At 57.0% G+C, this 17,541-nt stretch overlaps 1 protein-coding gene across 7 annotated transcripts in view; it reads left to right on the top strand.

Moving 5' to 3' along the window:
• LOC111548925 (NADH-cytochrome b5 reductase 3) overlaps positions 1 to 14,063 on the top strand; it is a 32,031-nt gene extending 17,968 nt beyond the window's left edge. For 4 of the 7 annotated variants that reach the window (XM_023221826.2, XM_023221829.2, XM_023221830.3 and 1 more), the window contains exons 3-8: positions 1,535 to 1,607; positions 1,999 to 2,105; positions 4,724 to 4,853; positions 5,612 to 5,695; positions 5,910 to 5,995; positions 7,362 to 7,761. In XM_023221826.2, the coding sequence (XP_023077594.1) occupies positions 1,535 to 1,607; positions 1,999 to 2,105; positions 4,724 to 4,853; positions 5,612 to 5,695; positions 5,910 to 5,995; positions 7,362 to 7,637 (756 nt within the window). In that variant the 3' untranslated portion in view covers positions 7,638 to 7,761. Of the gene's footprint in view, positions 1 to 1,534; positions 1,608 to 1,998; positions 2,106 to 4,723; positions 4,854 to 5,611; positions 5,696 to 5,909; positions 5,996 to 7,361; positions 7,762 to 9,777; positions 9,878 to 11,894; positions 11,993 to 12,958 lie in introns of those variants that run through there. The other 3 variants (XM_023221827.2, XM_023221832.2, XM_023221828.2) reach the window with 2 other exon arrangements.
• Positions 14,064 to 17,541: the final 3,478 nt, after the last annotated feature.

Below are 17,541 nucleotides of genomic sequence, written 5' to 3'. Positions count from 1 at the left end.
CAATTTTTTTTTTTTTTTTTTTTTTGAGGCGGAGTCTCGCTCTGTCGCCCGGACTGGAGTGCAGTGGCCGGATCTCAGCTCACTGCAAGCTCTGCCTCCCGGGTTTACGCCATTCTCCTGCCTCAGCCTCCCGAGTAGCTGGGACTGCAGGTGCCCGCCACCTCGCCCGGCTAGTTTTTGTATTTTTAGTAGAGACGGGGTTTCACCGTGTTAGCCAGGATGGTCTCGATCTCCTGACCTCGTGATCCGCCCGTCTCGGCCTCCCAAAGTGCTGGGATTACAGGCTTGAGCCACCGCGCCCAGCCGGGACCAATTGTTAATCCTGGAATTCACTTCCAGAAGGCCTTGGGGGCTCTGTTTGCCCATAGTGCAGAGGCTTCTGGTAGAGGCACCTTTGAGGCCTGGGCTGCTGGGCAGAGGTTGGTGGGCCACCTGCACACCTGATCCTGTTAAGGAGTGTCTGCAGCGTCTTCCCCGCGATTTGCCTCTGCTCACACGTGCAGGGACGGGTCTCTCCTTGAGGCAGCTGCTCTGTGCTGGAACCACTGCTGAGGTCAGAGGGTTCTTGTACTGAGCCTAGATGGGCATCTGTGATGTCCTGCCCCGTTGGAGAGGTCTGTTATTCCCCCACTAAGTGATGACACCATCCACGTGTGGACTTTGCCACGTTTGGATGTAAGCGCCTCTGCAGCACCCACCTTCCGCATGGCTCCTTCACACTCCCTCTCCTGGCCATGCCGGGTACTGGGGACCCCACAGGGAGTGCACCCTCAGGGCGCTGGGTTTGGTTCCAGCTCCGACTGGAACTGGTTATGTGATTAGCCCTGGTCTCAGCATAAGACCCACTTAACAAGACCTCAGGGGTTTTAGTCTCAGCTCCGTCCCTGGCCCAGTCTGGCTCTTAGCCAGCCCCCCTCCTCTTCTGCCACTGTCCCAGCCACTGGCCATGCCCTGGGTGCCCGCCCCGTGCAGGGTGGAAGCCTGGCTTTGGGCTTTTGGAATTCCTGGGCAGGGAAGGCTCCTACTTTTTGCCCTGTGAAGCCTACCTCAGTCTTGGCTGCCCCATTTCCCAAGGGGCTCTCGGGCGCAGTGGGGCCTGCAGCCCCTCTCTTGGGGTGCAGGCCTGGGCACATGCAGCCTTGTCTAGCTCTGCCCCAGTTTGCCCATCCAGCCCCCGAGTTCTTCCTGCCCCTTCAGGCCACTGCTTGAACTGAAGGCAGGGGTGGATTCCTCCCTCCCTGTCCTGGAAGTTTGTGGGGCTGTCTGGCATCCTCCCTGTGGGACCCCGGGTTCATTCCCTGCTCTGGCCACCTTGTTTGTGGCCCCTCTGGGCCAGGAGAGACACACCCAGCATGCGCCTGACCTCAGCAGCTCATCCGCATGTGGCATCGGCGTCACTTCTTACAAGGACACTTGGGCAATGGGGAAGGGTGGGGACACAAAGGAGGAATGGGATGGGGACTCTGAGGCCTGGGAGCCCCCCTGGGAGGCCTCTGCCCTGGGGACCGTTCAGCAGCTCTGGGCCTCTTTCCAGATCATCAGCCATGACACCCGGCGCTTCCGCTTTGCCCTGCCGTCGCCCCAGCACATCCTGGGCCTCCCCGTCGGTGAGTCACGCCCCTGCCAGGCCCACTTGGAGCCTGGCAGGCAGCTGGGGCACTAGATCAGAGAGACGGGAGCTTCCTATTTCCACCAGGGAGAGCGGGGAAGGCTTCAGGAGGAGGTGACAGCTGCCCTGGGCCTTTGAGGGAGAGTCTGTTGGAATGAGAGTGGGAAGGCCCGGGGTCCCTGACAGTGGCACCAGGAGGAGTGAAGGCGTGGAGGCAGGAAGCTGGGATGGGAGGGGAATCCCCAGGAGGGGTGGGAGGGGGCCGTGGGAGCTGAGGCCAGGCCAGGCTTTGAATGCTGAGTGGGGGTGCAGGGTAGTGGCTTGACAAGACCGAGGGGTCACCTGTAGGGATGATCTCTGGCCCAGAGTGACCCCGTTCTGTCCTGCAGGCCAACACATCTACCTCTCGGCTCGAATTGACGGAAACCTGGTCATCCGGCCCTATACGCCTGTGTCCAGTGATGATGACAAGGGCTTCGTGGACCTGGTCATCAAGGTGAAGCCTCTGGGTCATGACTGTGGAGGAGGTGCGGGTGGGTGGCCATGGCAACAGCCCACGTGGACCCCCCCCGGACAGGGAAGGCTCCCGCTCCCGCGCTGTGCAGCCTAGCCTTGGTCATGGCTGCCCTGCTTCCCCAGGGGCTTGCAGATGCAGTGGCTTCTAGAACTCCTCTCGAGTCCACGTCCCCCACGGCCTGGACTCTAAAGACCCAGGGCTCCCTTGTGCCTGGTTTCTGAGTAAATAGCACGTCATCGTTTACCAACAAAAGCCAAACAAGGGGGTCTTGGCAGAGATCAGGGGCCAGGGTTCAGGGCAAGTGCCCTTAAACCAGGACAGGTACCTGCAGCGGAGGCGCCAGGAAGGCTGGCTGGTAGTGCAGACGCCCCTGCTGCGAGGTGTGACGGCGCAGCCCTGTCCCTGCTCTCATGCCAGGAGATTCCTGGGAGCTGGGTCCCGAGTGTGCGGGGTGAGGCAGCCACTCCACTGTGGTCAGCGGCTGGGCCTCCATGACACGCAGGCCCTGTTCTTACTCCTTTCTCTGGGAAATGTCCCTCAGGCCTGCTAGGGAAACCTGAGGGGCTCGTGCGGTGTGGTCTGGGAGCTGGGGTGATGGGCTTTCTGGGGTCTGTTGCGGAGTTCGAGGTGGAGGTTCACAGTAGAAGATGCAGCCGTTAGGGGCAGCAGACCACAAACCTGGGGCCGCAGCCCAGAGCCTGAAACATACATGCTGAGTGGAAAGTAAGAGGCAGCACAGCGGCTCCAGCAGGGACATTTTTATGAAAATTAGAAATACAAGCTTTTAGCTGGGCACAGTGGCTCACACCTGTAAGCCACTGTGGGAGGCCGAGGTGGGTGGATCACCTGAGGTCAGGAGTTCAAGACCAGCCTGGCCAACATGGAGAAACCCCGTCTCTCCTAAAAATACAAAAAAATTAGCTGGGCATGGTGGCGTGCACCTGTAATCTCAGCTACTTGGGAGGCTGAGGCAGGAGAATTGCTTGAATCTGGGAGGCAGAGGTTGCAGTGAGACAAGATTGTGCCACTGTACTCCAGCCTGGGCAATAGAACGAGAGTCATTCAAAAAAAAAAAGGAAAAAAAAAAAAGAAATGCAAGTTTTCCTGCAGAACAGAGTGAGAAGCAGCCTAGACCGGTAGGTGTATGGGGTGTTGGAGACCCTCCCCGGTCAAGGCCAAAGCCCTATAGCCTTCCCAGCCCACTGCCCTCAGGTGTCCCTGGAGCTCCCTTACTGGGCTGCAGCTGAGGCCCTGGATCTCGCCAGGTCTTGGGGCAGGCACTGGATCTCAAGAGTGGGAGGGGCCCTGACCTGGGCTCCTTCCTTGCTGGGGCACCCAGACCTGGCCTCAGGAACCTGTCTTTGGCTGGAGGATGGGCACTGTGCACATGGTCATGGGGAAGCCAGTGCTCCCTGCAGGGGACAGGTACCTGTGACCGAGCTTCCAGAAGGACCAGCAGGGATGGATGGGGTTGGCTGGTGAGAGTGGCTCCCTAGTAGGCGACAGGGAAGATGAGATCTGGGACTGAGTAGGTGCTGACCAGGTGAAGAAGGAAGAAAAGAAGCTTCAGGTGCAAAGGCCCTGAGGTCAGCAGCAGGCTCGAGGATTGAAGTGGCTGGGTTGAAGAGGGTTGGGGCAAGGGGTGGGAGAGGTCAGTGGGGCCAGACAGGGCCTTGGAGGCCCCAGTAAGGTTTGGGGCTTTGTCCAGAAGCACAGAGGAGGTGGTGAGGGCTCAAGCATCTGTTCACACTGAAGTCTCTCTGGCCAGATGTGGAGAAGCTATTAGGAGGAGTCAAGTTGGGGATGAAAAACGAAAGGTAACCCGACCTTGCTGGCTCCCTTGGTCCTTGGTAAAGGTCAGAGTCCTGGCCTGGCACCCAGGGCCCAGGAAAGTGTGTTCTGTCTGCCTCTCCCTGGCCCTCCACTCCCCTCTACCTCCACGCCCCGTAGCCACCCTCCGTGCTGAAGCCACAACAGGCTCCCCTCCCCGAGGCCCTGTATACACACTGTCCCTCCCCAGCCGCCTTCCCCTTCTCCATCCATCAGACTCCCTGGGCAGGGTGAGCCACTCCTCTGTCTTCCCATCTCTTTGTAGGTGTCAGATCGAGGCCCTTCTCTTTCCCAAGACAGTAATCCCAGAGAGTGCAGGGCAGGAAGTAGTTCCAAGCGTGAGCGAGGTTTTTTATGACAGCACACAACAGAAGGGACTGAGTGTCCACTAGGAGGAGTGTGGCTGAGTGGGCCTCCCAGAGCCTTGACTTTGCTGACGGGTGTCAGTGTCTCCCGTTGGGAGGGGACCCCGGAGACAGCTGGTGAAATGTGAGCACATCCAGCTCTGGAGTTGGTTGGCCTTGTACACGAGGCTGGTGCTTTGGTTTCCCCGGGGATGTCGGGGAGGCTGACTCCTGGGAGGATGGGGTGAAGGACAGGGTGCAGGACAGATACAATTTGACGGCTGGGTGGATTGGGCTCCACAGGCGAAGGCCATGTGTGGGCCTCAGAAGAGCTGCGGAAGAGGCACCTGCCCCCCGCTGTGGGCAAGCGCTCACCCCTGAGACCTGGAGCCGGGGACTGAGGGCTGCAGGGGTGTTTTGCAGGTTTACTTCAAGGACACCCATCCCAAGTTTCCCGCCGGAGGAAAGATGTCTCAGTACCTGGAAAGCATGCAGATTGGAGACACCATTGAGTTCCGGGGCCCCAACGGGCTGCTGGTCTACCAGGGCAAAGGTGACTTGGGTCGGAATCCCTTGATTACAGAGCAGGCTTAGAGAATTGGAGAGCTAGGCCGGGCGCGGTGGCTCAAGCCTGTAATCCCAGCACTGTGGGAGGCCGAGACGGGCGGATCACGAGGTCAGGAGATCGAGACCATCCTGGCTAACACAGCGAAACCCCGTCTCTACTAAAAATACAAAAAATTAGCCGGGCGAGGTGGCGGGCGCCTGTGGTCCCAGCTACTCAGGAGGCTGAGGTGGGAGAATGGCGTGAACCCGGGAGGCGGAGCTTGCAGTGAGCTGAGATCCAGCCACTGCACTCCAGCCTGGGCGACAGAGCAAGACTCCGTCTCAAAAAAAAAAAAAAAAAAGAGAATTGGAGAGCTTGGGGGTGCTGGGTGCAGGTCCCTGGCTCTCTGTGGATGGGTGACTCCCATTGGGCCAGCTGTCCCTTTCTGGGACCTGAGTCTCCTTGCCTGTAGAGGGGATAAGTTGCTGGCACAGGGGTTGCAGACAGGCCACTCCCGGGGGCCACATCTCACCCACTGCCAGCCTCCGTTTGGCTTTCTCAGCATCTGAAATAAGCAAGCAAGAGGACGGAGCTGAGCCTCCGGGTTCCCAGCCTCTCCACTGCTCCTGCACCTTCCTAATGGCTGGCGGAGAATGGCAGCCGCCTCCACCTGAGACCTCACAGTGGGGGCAGGTTCTCCAGCCTCTCCAGCCCCCTCGCGTGGCATGTCTGACGGCTGGGCCTCACGCCTTCTCTCTCCCCAGGGAAGTTCGCCATCCGGCCTGACAAAAAGTCCAATCCCGTCATCAAGACAGTGAAGTCTGTGGGCATGATCGCGGGAGGGACAGGTACATGGAACCCCCTCTGAGGCGTCCGGCGGCTGATGTTAAGGGTGGAGTTGGGGTGTGGGTGAGGCGCAGGTTCTGAGTGCCTGGGAGCTACCAGAGGTCAGGGGCCTAGGCCCAGTGGTCCTGGCCACTCTCCCCCGGTACACCTGGGTGGGGCAGTGCCTGTGAGCAGGCCTCACTCAGCACGTGGGGGGCCTGGCCGGCTATTTTGCAGGCATCACTCCGATGCTGCAGGTGATCCGCGCTATCATGAAGGACCCTGATGACCACACCGTGTGCCACCTGCTCTTTGCCAACCAGGTCAGTGGGTGTCCCCATGATGGGCAAACTCGGCTTCTCCTGAGAGGGGACTTAGGCCTGCTCAGGTGCTGTTCAGGGGTGTGCACAGCTCTGCTAAGATTCTGGGGATGACCAGCATGGGGGGAGCTCTGAACGTTCTGTGCACTGGCGGCCTTGGCAGCAGCATGGCAGGCAGGCTTTGTGGTGCAGAGCCTGTATCTGGCTGAGGGGGCTGCCCTGCGGGGAGCTCCCTGAGCACCCCATCCCCTGGCTGCTTCCTCCAAAACTCAGAACTCCCCTCACCATGAGCACGGATTGGAACCCGCCGGTGGAGTGAGAGGAACAATGGCCTGGGCTGGCCTGGAGATGGAGGGGCTCATCTTACAAATGACCAGGCGTTTGCACGAAGCCCCTGAGCTACAGGGTGTCAGGGCAGGATTTGAATGTTGGTCTCTCTGGCTTCTGATTCATATCCTTGTCCACGAGCCCACTGCCTGCCTCTCTGGCCTGCTGTGTGGCCTTGGACGAGCTGCTTTCCCTCTCTGGGCTTCACTCCCTCATCTGTAGAATGAGCTGATGAAACTGAGTTGTTCCAAGGTCTTTCCAGGTTCAGTGTTTTGTGACTGATGACGTAGACTGGGGGAGAAGATACTTGCCTGAGGTCCTTGGATGTGGGTCCTTGCCCCACCCTGCCTCCCCACAGCTGCAGAAAACTGCCCCAAGGCAAACCGAGATGGCCTTGCTAGGCGCAGGGGAGAAAGGCAGAAATTCCAGGCTTGCTGGTGTGGAGGGAGGGAGGGCAGCAGTGAGACTTGGTGGTGCTGGGTCAGAGTCTGTGGAGGCCCCCAGACTGTCACCTGTACAGGCCATCTTTGTACTTGGTAACAAGGACAGTGTGGTCACCTTATTTTGTACCTCTGGACACAGACTCCGGGAGGGGCTTGACTGTGCAAGTCTCATGGGAAGTGCTCAAACCAGGACTCAAACCAGGGCATATTTTTATTTTTTTTTATTTATTTATTTTTGAGATGAAGTCTTGCTCTTGTCCCCCAGGCTGGGGTGCAGTGGCGCGATCTCGGCTCACTGCAACCTCTGCCTCCTGGGTTCAAGTGATTCTCCTGCCTCAGCCTCCCGAGTAGCTGGGATTACAGGTGCCTGGCACCACGCCCGGCTAATTTTTGTATTTTTAGTAGAGACGGGGTTTCACCATGTTGGCCAGGCTGGTCTGAAACTCCTGACCTCAGGTGATCCGCCTGCCTCGGCCTCCCAAAGTGCTGGGATTACAGGCATGAGCCACTGCGCCCAGCCTATTTTTATTTTTAAAAAACTATAGAAAACATCATTTTGTTTTACATTTTTGCAAACCTTGGAATGTCTCGCTTTGTAGGACAGCTGGATTCCTGTGTTTGTTTCTGCATCCCATCTGCGTGATGTGGCCAGTCGCGCAGCCTCTGGAAAGTGGCCCCATCTACTCCTGAGAGAGCAAGAGGGAAAAATACCAATAATGTCTCAGTATTATATGAAAACCGTTTGGCCTCAGGGATCCTGTTCAGGGTCCCAACCCCACGGGTCCCCACGCTACACTCTGAGAACCGTGCCAGTCAGGTCATCGCCGCTCCTTTCCTCTCCTTCCTTCCTCTGTGACCTCGGTGCCTGGTTTTGAGCTGGGAGCCCCCTACCCTCGAGTAGCAGACCCCCAAGTTTCCTTCCCTCTGTTCATCTGTCAAGTGGGTCGAGGCGGTGGCCACCTCACAGGACAGTGGTGAGGATTAAAGCATGAGACACACTTTAGTTAGGAAGACATAACTTTTTAAAAAAAATTGAGACGGAATTTCACTCTTGTTGCCCAGGCTGTAGTGCAATGGCATGATCTCGGCCCACTGTAACCTCCACCTCCCAGGTTCAAGCAATTCTCCTGCCTCAGCTTCCTGAGTAGCTGGGATTATAGGCGCGTGCCACCACACCAGCTAATTCTTTGTATTTTTAGGAGAGATGGAGTTTCACCATGTTGCCAGGTTGGTGTTGAACTCCTGACCTCAAGTGATCTGCCCACCTCAGCCTCCCAGAGTACTGGGATTACAGGCATGAGCCACCGTGCCTGGCCTAAAAAGAAAGTTACACATAGTTAATAGAAAACAAAGTCAAAAGATGCACACACAAATCCTAACAGTCATTATTTCTGAAGGGTTTCAGGTACTTTTTCTTCCATATTTTCTGCATTTTTTTCCTTGAGCTCATCTAGCCTAAAGCCTGTCTCTGTCCCTGTCCTCACCCCGTTAGAGCGGAAAGGGCCCTCAGCCTCCTACCCTCAGAAACTGGAAAAACTGTTTAACACCCCGTCTTCCCTGGGATGTGTCGAGGCTCATGCCCCTCATACAGCTCATCTCCTGGAGGGGAGCACCGAGGAGCTGGACCTGCAATCCCCCACCCTGGCAATTCCCATATTCAGGCGCCTCGGGCTACGCAGAGGCTGGGTGCTGTTCCCCACCCTGGGAACAGAGAAGTCACATCTGTGGCTGCCTCCTGGGGAGAGTCCACCCCGCCCTTGCCCAGCCTGGGGACTCAGTAGCGATTTGTTAGTGGGCAGACCTTTGTGGATGGCAGCGGTCTTTGGCCCCCGGTTTCTTTGAGTCCCATGGGGTCAGGGACACTGCACATTGGCCTGACGAGCCCCCTCTGTCCCTGTGTGACCTGCAAACACTGGGCAGCAGCCTGTGATGTGATCAGAAGTGGAACGGGGATGGCGGCGGGGGGAGAGGGGTGGCGAGGGGGGCGAGGGGGGCGGGGGCGCGTGTGGCGAGGCAGGTCGAGGATTCAGGAGGAGATCCTTGATAGCCCCTGGAGGGTCCAGGAAGCTTTCCTGGAAGGGATGATGCTGGACTGAGTTCTGTAGGGCTCTGTGACTCCAGGTAGGGGTGGGGGAGCTTCAGGCCAGCTGGGGGGTTGGGTGTGGGCAAGGCCCGAGGGGGCCAGGTGGGGTGGGGAGTGGTGTCTGTACTTCCTGGTTTCTGGAGGTACAACCTGAATGAGATCCCAGAACTCAAAAAAGACTTGCTAGCCAGGCGCGGTGGCTCAAGCCTGTAATCCCAGCACTTTGGAAGGCCGAGACGGGCGGATCACGAGGTCAGGAGATCGAGACCATCCTGGCTAACACGGTGAAACCCCGTCTCTACTAAAAAATACAAAAAACTAGCCGGGCGAGGTGGCGGTCGCCTGTAGTCCCAGCTACCCGGGAGGCTGAGGCAGGAGAATGGCGTGAACCCGGGAGGCGGAGCTTGCAGTGAACTGAGATCCGGCCACTGCACTCCAGCCTGGGCGACAGAGCGAGACTCCGTCTCAAAAAAAAAAGACTTGCTGGAAGGCTCAGGGTGGCAAACCCTGCGCCTTTTCACACGGCCATTGCTTATTGTATGTGTTATACCCGCTGCCAGGCTGACCGTCTGGAGGGTCTGTCACATTTCCCGTCTCTTCCCTGTTATGTGTCACGCAGCTCGGCCGCCTTTAGCTTTTTCCATTTTCCCCCCTCTCAGGACATTGAGCCCATTTCCCCACAACAGCAGAAGCAGTTGACACACTGAGTTTCGAGCGAACGCCTTCGCCGCTTTGGCAACAGCTTTGAGGGGCTCTGTAGGCTAGACAAGGAGAGGGGTGGTGGGGTGATCTCTGGCCGAGTCCCCTCCTGGAAGCTCCACAAGCCTGTGGCCCATGGGCGGGTGCGATGACCAGGTGCGTCTCTGTTGAGTGTCTCCAGGGGCAGTCTCTGCCACCCATCCCTCCTGACCGCCCGGCCCTGTCCCGTGCAGACCGAGAAGGACATCCTGCTGCGACCTGAGCTGGAGGAACTCAGGAACGAACATTCTGCGCGCTTCAAGCTCTGGTACACGCTGGACAGAGCCCCTGAAGGTGAGCGAGGGAGGCCCCGTGCTAGGTGGGTGGGAGGGGCCAGCCCGCAGTTCACCTTTGCCCCGCCCGCCCTTCGTGGCGTTGAGCCTTGCACAACGTCTGGCAGTCACTACGGCCCTGTGGGAGGGAGGTGGTGTGGCCCTGTCTCACCGATGAGGAACGAGGGCTCACTGAAGCACACGGCTGGAAACCACCACAGCCTGGCCTGGAACCCAGGTCCTTGCTTCCAGAGACGGAGTCCTTTCCCGGGCGCACTGCACTGCCCGGCTGGGCAGAGAAGGCCACCGTCCTCTCCCTGGGCGGGGCTCACTTCAGGGCAAGTCTTGGGGCAGCGGTGGCAGCTGCCTCTTCCACGTCCCAGCGTGCACACTCCCAGAAGCTGCCAAGTACACCAAGGCCATCTTCTCTCCCATCGTCAACCCTGGGGAGTGGGCTAGGCCGACATTGGGGTTACCCTTGTTCCACCTGTCCAGTGGCTAAGCTGCTTGCCAAGGGAGTTGTGAGAGAGCCAAGACCGCGCTGGAGGCAGCGGTGAGGACCGCCACACCCACCACTTGCAGTGAGGTTGCCTCTGGGAGTTAAAGCGCCCTTCCCTTTTCGGCTTCAGATAGAGATGTAGGAGTAAGTAATATCTCAGTTTCTTTGCTGTAAGAAAAGCAAAGCTCAGGCTTCCCCAGGCCAGTTACTTAGCTTAGGATCATTCTGGTGATGTTTAGCTGCAGGGCTGAGAGACTGTAGGGACTGCGGTAAATTGGAGTGCATCTGCCTGGTCCGGAGGACATAGTGCCACCCGCCGTGGGCAGTCCTGCTGTGGAGTACAGCCCCGTGTGGCCAGGGCCTCTGCCTTCCAAGAGAAGCTGGGGACCTGCATTTTCTGGGAAATTTCTAAGTGTTGGAAGCACCATTTTTGAACACCCGTGTGAGCGCCAGTTTGGGGTCTCGTCCTGCCATCTGCCCCTGCTTTGCCTCCGGCACCTCCTACGGCCCCAGTTTGCCCAGGACTCATCCGCCGTGCGGGGCGCTCACCCTCTGCTGATGAGGGAGCTCTGTCCACACCACCCTCTGTTCCTCCCAGCAAGGAGCACGTGGGCTCTGGGACTGGCACCATGTCTGTGTCAGCCAGTCTCAAAAAAAAAAAAGGGGCATTTATCCTGTACCCATGTGTCAGTCCAAAGGGAGGAAGTGATAGGCGGCTTCGCTTCCTTCTGACTGCAGTTTCTAATAGCACAGGCGGGGCCAGCTCACTGCGAGGCAGGGTTTAGCCCCATCCGGATTCCAGATGAGTGATCCGGGTCCCTGGTGCATGCTGGAGCCCCTGCCCTGTGGCTAGAGCAAGGCCTGGTCCCCCAGGGCGGGGCCAATGCTGACCCCTGGTGGCAACAGGTGGCAGCGCCTGCACCACCGCCTAGGGACAGTTACCTGCCGATGAGAGGACTAGTTAGGTGATCGCCTAGCATTTTTCATGTACATTTATCGCCACTGTGAAGTTGAGGTGCTGCTGTAGCATTAGATGTAAGCTGAAATTCCAGAGATTGAGAAAGAAAGTGGTAACAGGCAAGTCTGGTTGTACCGTAGCTAGGCGAAGGATGAGGAGAGCGGCAAGGTCTCCGGGCAGGGGCAGTGACTGTTTCCCCCCCAGAGCCACTTTCAGGACAGGTACAGAGAAAAATACAGTAAGCCATGCACGGTGGCATGCACCTGTAGTCCTAGCTACTCAAAGCTGAGGTAGGAGGGTCACGTGAGCCCAGGGGCTCCAGGCTGGAGGGCATTATGATCCCACTTGTGAATAGCTACTGCATGCCAGCCGGGGCAACATGGCCAATTCCTCTCTTAAAGAAAAAAAAAAAAAACACATACACACACTAAAAAGAAATCCCTGTGAAATTGAAAGGTGTCTTACATACCTGCACATTTTGTACACTAGCAAATACAGTTTATTCCCGTGCAGTTTTTACAAAGTACTTTCAGATCCATTGCCCGGCTATAAAAATAGTTTCTGTGCCTTGCCTTGTTCCAGAGGGATTTAGGAAGCTTACAAAGACTCATCTGGTGAATCAGAGTGGCACCAATGGAAAACAAGTGCAGGGCCATAAAATGCATGGACTCAGGAATGAGGTTTGTACAAAAAAGGACTATAATGCACGCTTGCCATGAATGGGCCATGCGTATCACTCCAGGCTTCCCAGCAGCCAAGGTGAAAAGGGAAATGTGACCAGTTACTTAGCTCATGGTGTCCATGAGATAAAGAGGACCCCTTTGCTCAGCGCGGTAGACTCTTCCTGGTTCCAGGGCAAGCTGGGACTGCTTTGGCCCCTCGCCGTCAGGCCCTCCATAGTGTGGCCTGTATGCTGTAAACTTTGGTCATCTAGGCAAGGTGTCTGTGTCAGCCAGTGCCAGCCCTCCTGGCCTGAGGCTTCAGCAGCTTTTCTGTTGGTGTTGAGGGCTGCGGGGTGGCTGTTTCTGGTTGCTAAGTATAGAGACCAGCCATATCATCGTGAGTGCTCAGGGCTCGAGGGGGCAGGACACACAGCTGTGGATGAGACTCGGCTCCGCATGGACCAACATTCTTGTGGGGGAGTCACAGTGGGTTCATGGAGGTGGGGGCAGTTAGAGACTGTCACCCTGACCAGCCTGGGGCAGAGCACCAGCCTGGGGACCTCTGGATCCTGGAAGGTACATCTCGGTCATGTCCCTGTCTCATTATGTAACCTTGAGCGACTCAACTCTGGGTCCTCTGGGCCTCAGTTGCCACATCTGTAAAATGGGATTCATATTCCCCGCCCTGTCCACCCACTGGGTTGTTCCAAGGGCCACATGGGAGGCCAAATGGAAGCAAAAGGCTTTGCAAACTATAAAGTGCAGTGAGGGGAAGCATGTCGGGCTTGCATTCTGGTTTCAGGCTACAGGGCCTGAGGCCACAGGCTTGAGTCAGAGTTGGGGGCAGGGGGTCCTGGTGACAGTTTGCTGGGATCAGCCTCTCCATTCTTCAGCATTTAAGGAATTCACCGCCTAGAGTTGGTCGGTCAGTAGGTTGGTGACCCCACAGCCACACATCAGCTTACCTGGTCTCTCACCCCACAGCCTGGGACTACAGCCAGGGCTTCGTTAATGAGGAGATGATCCGGGACCACCTTCCGCCCCCAGAGGAGGAGCCGCTGGTGCTGATGTGTGGCCCCCCACCCATGATCCAGTACGCCTGCCTGCCCAACCTGGACCGCGTGGGCCACCCCAAGGAGCGCTGCTTCGCCTTCTGAGGGCCGGGCATGGCCACACGGCCACCCGCCCCGCACACCCCATGCCCTGTCCACACTCACCCAGTCACCTCCCCTCATTGCACACTGGGGCCCCGGGTTCAGCCTGGCCTGCCCGTGCCCTGGTGAACCACCCAGCCCAGCAGGCCCCCTGCGGCCCCTTCGGGAGCAGGGCTGTGGGTAGGTCCTGCCTGGCACTTACTGGTCCTTACCAGAGACGCCCAGTCCCATCCCTGTCCTCGTGACCCCTCGTCCAACCCACACACACACTACAAGGCTGAGGGCTGCCAGCAGCCGTCTGTCCACCCTTCCCGGCCGTGGACCACAGTCAGGATGTCAGCAGACACAGACAGGCAGCCCAGAGCTGCGGGGGCCGGGGCCCACCCCAGCCTCGCCTGGCACCCCCACTCCTGCCTCAGGGCCAGGCCCAGGCCTCACCACCTGACACTGTGTGAGGCATTGACACCAGAAAGCCCTCTTGGGGCACTGCTCCCCGCCCCAGGGCCCTGGTCAGCCGGGAGTTTGGCTCTCCTCTGGCTAGAGTAGGAAGAGGGAGCTGGCCACGGGGCCCTCCCGGAACCGCAGCATTTCCCTCCAATCCATCCAAACACTGAGGCAGCCTTGGGGAACCCCGAGCTGTGGGGTCGGCAGCCGCTGCACCACCTCAGGGTTTTGGGGTCCTGGGCTGGGGCCACCACCCCTGATGGCAGAACTCCCACAACCACATGTATTTATTCCTCTGTCCTAAACCAGCCCCTCCGGCCCCCACCCCCAGCACAGGGGGATTCTGAGCAGTGCCTCTCGTCTGAGGGACATACCGGTGACCTCGACGTTGCCTTTAGACTACAGTTGCATTAGCCTCTTGCGTATCGGCTTTTTCAGAGTCATTTATGAGCAGGAAAAAAAAAAGTAAAACTTTGCTAATATTAACCCTTCTCTAGCTCCTCGAGGGTCTGTGACCTGCATCACAAGGGGTGGGGGGGTTAGGAAAGGGCTGGGGAAGACCTAGCATTTTGTTTTTCTTTCTCTCTTTTTTTTTTTTTTGAGACGGCGTCTCCCTCTGTCACCCAGGCTGGAGTGCAGTGGCATGATCTCAGCTCACTGCAACCTCCGCCTCTCGGGTTCAAGCGATTCTCCTGCCCCAGCCTCCCAGGTAGCTGGGACTAAAGGTGCCCGCCACCACACCCAGCTGCTTTTTGTATTTTTAGTAGAGACAGGGTTTTGCCATGTTAGCCAGGCTGGGCTCGAACTCCTGACCTCAAGTGATCCACTCACCTCGGCATCCCAAAGTGCTGGGATTACAGGCGTGAGCCACTGCGCCCAGCTCTGGCATTTATTTATTTATTTTATTTATTTATTTTTGAGACGGAGTCTCTTCGCTGTGTCGCCCAGGCTGGAATGCAGTGGCGTGATCTCAGCTCACTGCAAGCTCCGCCTCCCAGGTTCAAGCCATTCTCCTGCCTCAGCCTCCCGAGTAGCTGGGACCATAGGTGCCTGCAACCACGCCCGGCTAATTTTTTGTATTTTTAGTAGAGACGGGTTTCACCGTCTCTCTTGACCTCGATTTCTTGACCTCGTGATCTGTCTGCTTTGGCCTCCCAAAGTGCTGGGATTACAGGCATGAGCCACCGTGCCTGGCCAGGCATTTATTTTTGATGTATCTTTGTGATAGAAAATGTGGAAAGTGCAGAGAAATATACACAGGAAGAAAAATTCCCAATCCCCAGAACCAAACCAGCTGGAACCAAGCAACCCTAGTCACCCCAATCCACCACTAGGCTGCTGCCTCCCATCAGGGTCAGATGAGTCTCGAGGCTCAGGGAAGTCAGAGGATGCCATCTGCACAGTGGTAAATTACAGAGGTGATGAGGTAAAGTGGGTGTGGGGCTGTTCTTAAAATGGGGTAGCAGGAAGGCCCCAAGGAGATGGATTTGGGCTGGGATGGGAAGAGAGAGCTGGCCCTGCCGGGCTGGGTGGGTGTTCAAGTGGTAGAAACAGCAGGTGCAAAGGCCCTGCCATTGGAACCAGCTTCTGGAATAAACTTTCAGAAACAGATCAAAGAAGGTGGGTGGCTGGAGGAGGCAGTGATGACGAGGCTGGAGAGTGAGGCGGGGCTCGGCTGGTGCTCTGGAGACTTGCTGGGTGGCCCCAGGAGCACAGCGAGGTCAGTGTGGCTGGAGGGGAGTGGGGAGGAAGAGGGGACCGGGCAGGTTCACAGGAAGGAGGGCCCAAAACCAACCCCGGGGACTAGGAAAGCCCTGTCTCCTTTCACCTCGCATTTTCCATTCTGTCTTTGGCCACCTCACTACCTACAGGGGTAGGAAAAGGAATCTCAGACCCAAAAGGGCCTTTTCCACACTGGCCTAGGACTGTGCTAGCAGTGGACACACATTAGGTCTCATCCTCATTTCTGTCCCTGTCTGAGGCTGAAAGGCACAGGATTTGAACACAGGCCTGCCTGAACCCACAAGAGGCTGCCTCCAGGACCTGGGAAAAGGGGATGAATTGGACCCGATTCCTACCCCCTGCAGGTCTATTTCCCCATTCAGAAAATGGGAGAGGGCTTTAGGGCAGCGATTCTCCATTCAGACTCAACATCTTTATTTATTATTTTTGAGACGAAGCCTTGCTCTGTCTCCCAGGCTGGAGTGCAGTGACACAGTCTCGGCTCCCTGCAACCTCTGCCTCCCGGGTTCAAGTGATTCTCTTGCCTCAGTCTCTGGAATACCTGGGATTACAGGTGTGCACCACTATAACAGCTAATTTTTTTGTAGTTTTAATAGAGACAGGGTTTCACCATGTTGGTCAGGCTGGTCTGAAACTCCTGACCTCAGGTGACCCACCTGCCTCGGCCTCCCAAAGTGCTGGGATTACAGGCGTGAGCCACTGCGCCTGGACAACACCTTAAAAATAACAGTTGTAACAGGTCCTTTACACTCCAGAATTCACAGGCAGTGTCACCTACCTATGCGAAGAATTTAAAAAATCAACACAGCTCCAAATGAGTTATAAAAGAGCAAGAAAGGAGACTGGGTGCGGTGGCTCACACCTGTAATCCCAGCACTTTGGGAGGCCAAAGCGGGTGGATCACCTGAGGTCAGAAGTTCGAGACCAGCCTGGCCAACATGGTGAAACCCCATCTCTACTAAAAACACAAAAATTAGCAGGGCTTGGTGACGCGTGCCTGTAATCCCAGCTACTGGGGGTACTGAGGCAGGAGGATGGCTTGAACCTGGGAGACTAAGCTTGCAGTGAGCCGAGTTCAAGCCACTGCACTCCAGCCTGGGCAACAGAGTGAGACACTGTCTCAAAAAAAAAAAAAAAAAGACTCTAGTGAAACAGACTATTTCTGCACGCAAACGCTGAGCCGGTCCCCGGGATACGCGGGGCAGGAGCAGAATCCCTGGAGTCGCGGCCGCATGCCAGGCTCTACCGACTGGGGCTCGGCTTCCTGGGTGGGACCTGAATTCCTTCCGTTGCTGTGCAGCTGCTCTGCTAGAAACTCCGTTTGTTCTCACTGAGCAAAAAGTCCTGCGAGTCCACAAAAGACAGGGAGTGGGGTCCTGGCTGGGAGATCCGCAAGGGGCTTCTCCACTCTGGGGATGCCCCCCGGACGTTGGGAGGGCCAGGGCCCCACCAGTCCCCACCTCCACGTGCCCCCCATCCCTGTCTTTGGGACCAAACGTCCAAACAAAGCTCTGAAATGCCCCGGGGGAGGGGCCCTCCCAAACTTAGATTACATGTTTATGATCAGTCGTGCTGACTTTAAAAAAAAAAAAAAAAAAAAAGTCGGCCGGGCGCGGTGGCTCACGCCTGTTATCTTAGCATCTTGTTATCTTACACGCCTGTAATCCCAGCTCCTCGGGAGGCTGAGATAGGAGAATCGCTTGAACCCGGGAGGTGGAGGCTGCAGTGAGGTGAGATCATGCCACTGCACTCCAGCCTGGGCGACAGAGCGAGACTCCCTCTCAAAAATAAAAACAAAAATAAAATCGTCCTCCGCATCTGCCCTACACTGCCCAGCTGACCCCACTGGCCAGCCTGTCCTCCCCTCGTGCATTCCTCCTGGCACGCCTGGAAGGGAGGAAAGGCTTAATGGTCCCGTTTTATGGGTGAGGAAAAGAGGCCTGGGAAGGAGCCCGGAGTGGTGGGGTGGGCCTGTAGTCCCAACTACTCGGGAGGCTGAGGCAGAAGGATTGTACGATCGCTTCTTTCTTTCTTTCTCTTTCTTTCTTTCTTTTCTTTCTTTCTTTTTCTTTCTCTTTCTTTCTTTCCTTCCTTCCTTCTCTCTCTCTCTCTCTCCTTCCTTCCTTCCTTCCTTCTTTCTTTTTTTTTTTTTTGAGACGGAGTCTTGCTCTGTCGCCCGAGCTGGAGTGCAGTGGCCAGATCTCAGCTCACTGCAAGCTCCGCCTC

This window comes from Piliocolobus tephrosceles, chromosome 19, assembly GCF_002776525.5.
Source record: "Piliocolobus tephrosceles isolate RC106 chromosome 19, ASM277652v3, whole genome shotgun sequence".
NCBI lineage: Eukaryota > Metazoa > Chordata > Mammalia > Primates > Cercopithecidae > Piliocolobus > Piliocolobus tephrosceles.
The sequence above is the reverse complement of the archived record's forward strand: the minus strand, read 5'-3'. Positions and strand labels throughout refer to the sequence as shown.